Below are 8,192 nucleotides of genomic sequence, written 5' to 3'. Positions count from 1 at the left end.
CAGAAAAACTGAGTATCATGTTTCAGGGGAAAATATGGTCATTCAGTGGAATAGAGGACTTTCAAGCATTCTTGATGAAAAAAACAGAGTTGAACAGAAAATTTGACAGTCAGATAAAAGAAGCAAGAGAAGCATGAGAAGGTAAACAGGGAAAAGAAATCATAAGGAACTTAGCAAAGTTGAACTATTTACATTCCTACATGGAAAAATGATAATTGTAATTTATGAAACTTTTCTCAGCATGAGAATAGTTGAAGGGAATAGAAATATATATATATGTATATATATGTCTAAATATGCATACATATGTCTTTATATATGTACATATGTCTATATAGGAGGATATAAGGGCATATGAATATATATGTGTGTGTGCATATATGTGTACAGGTATACATAGATAGAAGTCACAGGACCAATTTAATTGGAAGGGATGATACTTCAAGGATCAAATTGAGAGGCGAGAGAGGAATGTAATGAGAGGAAATGAGGAGAGGCAGAATGGGGTAAACTATCTCATATAGCAAAGGCAAGGGAAAACTGTTATAATGGAGGGGAAGAACAGGAAGGCAAAAGGGAATGGGTCAACCTTATTCTCATTGAATTTGGCTTAGGGAAGGAATGAAATACACACTAGATAGGGTATCTCACCCTACAGGAGAGCAGGGGGGAAGGGGATGAGAGGGGGGATGATGGAAGGGAGGGCAGGCTGGGGGGGGGGGGGGGGGAGGCACCCAGTTTTGAAAAGAGACAGGATCAAAGTAGAGAATAGAACAAGTGGGAGGTGGGATAGGAGGGAGGGAAATATAGTCAGTTTTTTACAATATATCCACTATGGAAATGTTTTGCATAGCTACACATGTACAACCTATGTTGAATTGCTTATCTTCCTAGTAAGGGTGGGTGACAAAGGAGGAAGAGAATGAATCTGTAATTCAAAGTTTTTAAATCAAATATTAATATGTGTATATATATATATATACTGTTATTAATATTAGGTTACATGTAACTGGGAAATAAGATATACAGGCACTGGGGCATGGAGATCCACCGTGCCCTACCGGAACGTCGGAGCGGGTATGGCAGAAGATATGGGAGAGAGTAGATTGGAGGAGGGATATACAGTGGGATTGCTATTTTGGGGTGATGGGTAGGGGGGAAACGGGGAGAAAATTTGTAACTCAAAATCTTTTGGAAATGAATGACATAAACTAAAAGTTAGTAAAGCATTTGATAAAAAAAAAAAAAAGAAAATGATAGGTGACACTCATAGGCCCAGAATTAAAACAGTAAAGGGAAGGAAAGGGAAGCATTTACAAAACACCTATTGTGTCAGACACTGTGTTAAGCACTTTATCATTGTTATCTTATTTGATCCTCATAACAACTCCTGGAAGTAGTTACTATAGACCATTTCATCTCTAGCTTCTCTCAAATTTTATGGTTGCAGGCTGACTATTCCTAGCTGTCATGTCCAACTCAGTCCCTTTGTCAGAAATCTTGACTCTTCTCGAAAGACCTTCCCTAACAGGTGAAAAGCAGCTCATTCTATTTTTTTAAATCTTCATTTCTTCCTCTCTTTTTTTATTAAATTACCTATGTTACCAGTCTGACTGTGATACATGTTCCAGTAGCTTTGGAATAAAATACATTTGTAAGGGAAAGTCATCATTTGTGAATATTAATTTCTACAGAAACATCATGAAAATCAAAAGTTGGAAGCCTTATTTTATCTTTCTAAAAATTGGTGACATCTTGAAGGCAGCTAGGTGATGCAGTAAATAGAGCACCTGGCCTGGACTCAGGAGGACCTGAGTTCAAATCCAGCCTCAGACACTTAACACACACACACACACACACACACACACACAAAACTATCCATGTGACCTTGGACAAGTCACCTTACCCCAATTGCCCTACTTTCCCCCCTCCAAAAAAAAGAAAAAAAATTGGTGATATCTTAACCTGCAAATATACAATCTCTGTTCTTTTTGGCTTAGAAAATGAATGTTTTAATTAAGCTTAGGCAGTTTTGCTTAGTTTATAGAATGGGCATATTGTAGTATGTATGCAATAATGGGAAGAAAGAAATCAATTTCAAAGTGTATTTATAAAAAAAAAAATAGAAGAGGGGCTTCTAGGTGGTTCTGTGAATAGAGCACCAACTCTGGAGTCAGGAGAACCTGAGTTCAAATCCAGCCTCAGATACTTAATACAAAAATTAGCCATGTGACCCTGGGCAAGTCACTTAACCCCAATTACCCCTCCAAAAAAATAAAGAAAAAAATAGATGAGATAAACCTGTTGCTTCCCTTTATTCCCCGTCAAAGAGTCTTACTCATGCCCGAGGTTGAAATATAGGTGGTATAGAAACTGAAGTAAAGAAGTGGTGACTGAGCTTAAATTCAGTGACATAAAGGAAACTAAATTCAAGACACAGTGTTATAAGAGCTTTCCAGATCATTCTTGACTCATAGTGCTTAGTTTTAATAAGAAAAATTATTTAGTTTTATTTATTTATTTTTTGCTTTATGCTCCAATAACTTCCCATTCCCATGGGGGAGGGGAGATGTCCTGGCTTCTTCCCATAATTAGGGTTATGAGAAAGAGAGCTAGACTAGTTTATGTATCTTTACAGGTTTTGCACTTAAGTAAGTGTCCTTGAGGTTCCTTGGGAGGGGCAGATGCTTTGAAAACAAAGCTGTATGAAGTGTGATCATAAAAATCTTTGTGCCAGACCTGGGGAGGATAGTGTCTTGTACACTTGTACACTTGTCTAGACACATGCCTGGTGAAGGGTCAGGCATGGGAGAACTCAGACAAATCTGCATGGTCCTTAGAAGAGAAAGGTCTGGAATTCAATAAGGCCAGCATGCACCTAGGGAAAGACATACCAAAAGGACCTCAAGATTCCAAGTGAGAAATCAAGGGCCCATGGAGTACCTAGGTAGAGATCTAAAGGTCTCTTTGCCATATGAGTACACGGGAAGGGCTGGCCCTCTATACAACTGTGACATAGGAAAAATGAACTTCAAACCTCCTTTACGATTTTTCCTTTTTTGCATTAAAAATATCAATTTATAAGCATAAAACTTTGATTTTAAAAAACATTTTTGTGCATCCTTCTAATGTACAACTCAGATGTCACAACACTTTTCCCAAACCCCTTAATTAAGCTTCCCATTGCTTAACCAATAGAGCCCAAACATCTTAGCATTATATTCATAACCAATCCTGTATGATATGGCTCCAACTTATCTTTCTAGCCTTGGTGGCATAGTGGAAATGGTGCTTTATTTAAAGGCAGAGGACCTGTGTTCAAATTCCAATTCAGTTACTAAATACCCATATAACTTTAGGTTTGACCATTCTGGGCTTCAGGTTACTCATCAGTAATGTGATGAGATGAATGAAATGATCATTTAGGCCTTTTGTTTATTGTTTGAAATCTGCAACCTTTTTATAAGCAGAATATTAAACACTATCAGCTTTAAACATAGGGAACACTAATCTATCAGTGAGGAAGAAGATGAATTGGAAAGAAGAGAGACTGAATGAAGGCAGAGAGACCAGTTAAGTCTTTATTTCAGTTGTCTTTATCCAGCAGATATAATGAGAGCCCACACTAGAGTCACAGAGATGAATTATAGCCTTAATATATTTTTTCTATTACATTTAATCTTACTCATTTTGAAACATCTCTCTAAGGTACCAGAACATTAGCCAAAAATTCCAGGTCTGTGTTACCTGCATTTTACACATTAACTGTTGCATATTTGGAGGGAATAGCAAGTTGTATGTAGTAGATTTGCAACTTCATGCACAATCATCCTTTTTATTGTACTGTTATGGAAATCCTTGTTTTGTTCCATGAATTGAAAATAAAATTTAAAAAATAATCAAAGGGCAGCAGTCAGATCAAGGGAAGACAGAAGCACCCAACTTTAGTTTACAATCTGGATTAGAATATGATCAGAGAATCAGACAATCAGCAGGAAAAAAATCTGTTTAACATTCTGCAATAATTCTCTGTGGGCAACTGAGTGGCACAGTGGATAGAATACCAGGCCTAGAGTCAGGAAAACTCATCTTCCTGACTTCAGATATCACCTCAAACACTTACTAGCTGTGTGACCCTGGGAAAGTCACTTAACCCTATTTGCCTCAGTTTCCTAATCTATAAAATGAACTGGAGAAGGAAATAGTAAACCACTCCAGTATCCTTGCAAAAAAAACCCCAGATGGGGTACAAAGGAAAAGTTGCCAAATGAACAGAACTTGAATCTAAAAATTGCAATTGTAAAACTTCTACGCTTTCAAAGTCACCTTGACTCCAACAAAACTGAATATACAAAGAAAGAATCTTTGAACTAAAAGCGCTGAAGCAGGCATATGGACTACTTAGAACTTAGTCAGACATTGAAGTCATCAAGGTCATCCATTGCATCTCAGGTCACCACCAGTCATCCTGACTTTTGTCTTACCATAAACTTCAATGACTCAGAAAGAGAGAGTGAGGCTGAAGACTCTGTGCAATCCTGCCTCACTTAAATACATTTCATGCACAAGTCAAGACACCACCCCGTGATGTCATTTGTCCTCTTTGAAAATGAAGAATGAACAACAAGTCCAATGAACTTTTCCATCAACATGTATCTACTCATAAGAATACTGTGACTGAATTTGTCAAATGCTAGGTTGAAATCTAGATATACTCTATCTTTGGCATTCTCCTGATTTACCAATCAGATACTGCTCTCAAAAAAGAAAATGAGTTTAATCTGGAACAACCTATTCTTGATTATATCAGGCTGATTCCTACTAATTACATGCCTTACCTTCTAAATGTTAACAAACTATCTCTTACTATATAACATTCTAAGATTTTGGAAGGAGTTGAATCTATACTCACCAATTTAAATGGAAAGATTCACTTTCTCCAGCTTCTCTGTGTTTTTCAAAGATCACAAGCTGCGCTCCTTGGTGAAGGTATCGCCGCTACAGCCGCTTGGAGTCAGCAGTCTCAGCCTCTCCTTCTCCTGACTCACTGCTGTTCACTCTCACCGAGGAAGAAGTCGGTCAGGAAGCTGCTCTGCCGCCATAGCATTCAAAGACACCGGCAAGACCCTTGTGGGGCCCGAAGTGGCCATTCACCGGATCACCCTGACCAGCCACAAAGTGAAATCACTCGAAAAAGTGTGTGCCGACCTAATCAGAGGAGTGTAATATAATGCCAAGGAAAGGCAACTTCCCAAGGTTCAAAATACCAGCATAGGTGCTCTCCATTTTACCCAGTGACAACCCAAGAACAGAGAAGATCAAAACATGACATCATTCAAAATACAGCATTTACTAAGTGTGATTAAATAATCTCCAAGTACTACCCCACCCCAGGACCTTCCAATCATTCAATCAATTACAAAGTCCCTGGTCTAAATACTACTCCACCCCTAGGCTGTACCTTCTTTTAGTCCACCACAAGCCCCTCTTCTCAAATGGAGATTAGTTTCCAATCTAAGTAAAGTACATTCATTTGTTCAACCATAGAACACAAAAAGGTCAAAAGTTCCCCACCCCTGGATCACAATTGAATCTACCCCAGAGTTACATCAAGTTTAAGCATAGTACTTAATACCCAAATGGAGGTCTTTTCTTCATCTTGACACAAGGCAAGTTCTCAGCAATCTTAGTTCCTGGGGAGACAAGGCTTAGCAAGGCCACAAGATACATTGCCAGTCTCTTCATTAATTCATCCTCTGTCTGCAGAACAGTCCTAGAACCCCAGAAAACATTAGCAAAACCCTCTCCCAGGATTTCTGTAAACATACAACAAGAAAATCCTTCTTCAGGGCTTCTGAACCAACAGAAAGGTTCCCAGACCCCTGCAACAACAGCACTGTCCTTCACCAGTGGACAGTATTCACTCTGTCTGCAGGACAGTCTCCAGACCCCTGCAACAACAGCACTGTCCTTCACCAGTGGACAGTATTCACTCTGTCTGCAGGACAGTCTCCAGACCCCTGCAACAACAGCACTGTCCTTCAGCAGTGGACAGTATTCACTCTCTGTCTGCAGGACAGTCTCCAGACCCCTGCAACAACAGCACTGTCCTTCACCAGTGGACAGTATTCACTCTCTGTCTGCAGGACAGTCTCAGGAGCTCTTAGCCAACAGCCAGGTTCCAGGACTTATTCAACAAAAGGACTGTCTTTCACCAGTGGACAAATCTGGCAAAACAACATCAAAACATACAGACAAAGTACCAGCAAAACAGCCATGTCTCCTCAGTCCTTGGCAGCTCAGGGGGCAGGTCTCAAAAGTCCAGGGCAATTCAAAGTGGGCCCCCAGCAATTCTCTCAGTCTCCCTCTGCCTCCACAAGGTGCTGCTTCCAAAAAGTTCTTCTGCCTCTCTCTTGTCTCTCCAAATCTACGTCACCAGCTCCTCCCAGTTCAGGACTTTCTTTTCACATCAACAAGTCCATCCCACAGGTGGGATTAACAAGCTCTGGGTTTTAACACAATCAGTTTGAAAACCAAGCCAATACAGGGGAATCTTTATATTCCATTACTATCACAAGGAGCCAAAGAGAAGAACTTGAAAATGAAGGGACCTGTTCGAATGCCCACCAAGGCACTTCGAATCACAGCTAGAAAAACTCCTTGCGGTGAAGGTCCAAAGACTTGGGATAGGTTCCAGATGAGAATCCACAAACACCTTATTGCCTTGCACAGTTCTTCTGAAATTGTTAAACAGATCACTTCTATCAGCATTGAACCAGGTGTAGAAGTTGAGGTCACCATTGCAGATGCCTAACCAATCTCTTTTAATAAATTGATTGCAACTATTGGAAAAAAAAATCACACACTGCAGCTGGGTCATCACATAAATGGTTCCCTGGGATGGAGTTAATTAGATCATACTGACTTGAACTAACTGAGAATGGTTATGTGCCCACTTATTTATTCTCAACTTGTGCTGAACATTAAGTCAATCCGTCAACAACTATTTATTAGCATTTTACATTACTTTTTTGCAGGATTTTGTGCTAGTTTTAACTCTTTTTTTTAAAGCAATTGGGGTTAAGTAACTTGCTCAAGATTACATGGCCAGGTGTTTCTGGGTGGGTGCTAAGTGTCTGAGCTCGGATTCGACCTAGAGGTCATCCCGACACTGGGGCCGGTGCTCTTACTCGCTGTGCTACCTGGGCGCCCCTAACTCTTTTCTTTTAATAAAACTTCCTAGCATATTATAATGGTAAGAGGTCAGTGGTCAAGCAGTAGTTGAGGTCAATCACTAGATTTATGAATAGATACTGAAGTCAATGGGATGCTTTTATCATAAAGCATTTCATTAGGTTGAATAATTGCACTGGTTTATAATTATATAATTCTCAGGATTTGGATTTTCTTTAAGCAAAGGATGCTAATTTTCCTTAGAACAAATAGTTGTTTTTCACTGTTTTTATTTACTAAATTTTTATTTAGCCACTGTGTAGCTTTTGCAAATTTGTTATTCTTTTTACCGGCCAGCCCAGGGCCTAACACAACTGAAACCTTTAAAAAATCAAGATATGAGGAAGGAATAAGACAGCGCAAGAGCCAATAGCCTGAGAACTGATGAAAATGCTAGAAAGATAGTAACTTGATTTGAGGCATACAGGAATTTTTGACAAAGACAAGATATTTGAAAGACATAAACTCTGCTACCTTCCTTTTTCACAATCTATGTTTATAGGAATGAGGAAAGGAGTTTTGACATCATTTTGGTTTTAGAGAATGATAGATAAATACAATATATAAATCTAAGTAATTATAATAATTTTAATAATATCCTGAAAAGTCCCACTGTCTATATAACAGTAGATGGCAGTAAAGGACAACCTTTCTTTGGATGAGGCATTGGCATTCAAATACTGTGTTCTATTGCAAAGCACTGTCATGTTTGGCCTATTCTCACTTTTGATGGTAGAAAATGTCACTTTCGCTCCTTTTGTAAGCATCTAAATTAAAAGCATAAAGTCCTCCATTTTCCTACCCATTCTTTCATGAGAACATTTCTAAAAGACATAGCCACTCTTATATTTACTCAACAGGAAAGACCATCTGATTGCTGTTATTAGCAACTGCTAAAAATTCTCAAGTTATTTCATTTTATTTTATTTTATTAACTATGATCCAGTATCACATTAATG

General features: G+C 38.8%; 1 protein-coding gene across 1 annotated transcript; it reads left to right on the top strand.

Annotated features, from left to right (window-relative positions):
- The first annotated feature begins 1,039 nt into the window (after nucleotides 1–1,039).
- On the top strand, nucleotides 1,040–6,858 carry LOC138170280 (small ribosomal subunit protein uS10-like). Its single transcript, XM_069099549.1, has 3 exons — nucleotides 1,040–1,077; nucleotides 5,043–5,222; nucleotides 6,526–6,858. Exons 1-3 carry the CDS (start codon nucleotides 1,040–1,042, stop codon nucleotides 6,812–6,814), a joined length of 507 nt encoding a protein of 168 aa, XP_068955650.1. The 3' UTR covers nucleotides 6,815–6,858.
- The last annotated feature ends 1,334 nt before the right edge of the window (nucleotides 6,859–8,192 follow it).

The sequence above is a fragment of the Petaurus breviceps genome, unplaced genomic scaffold, assembly GCF_028583685.1.
Source record: "Petaurus breviceps papuanus isolate PSGF00001 unplaced genomic scaffold, PetGlider_PUasm1.0 38, whole genome shotgun sequence".
NCBI classification, from domain to species: Eukaryota; Metazoa; Chordata; class Mammalia; order Diprotodontia; family Petauridae; genus Petaurus; species Petaurus breviceps.
This window is presented reverse-complemented; position numbering and strand designations above follow the sequence as displayed.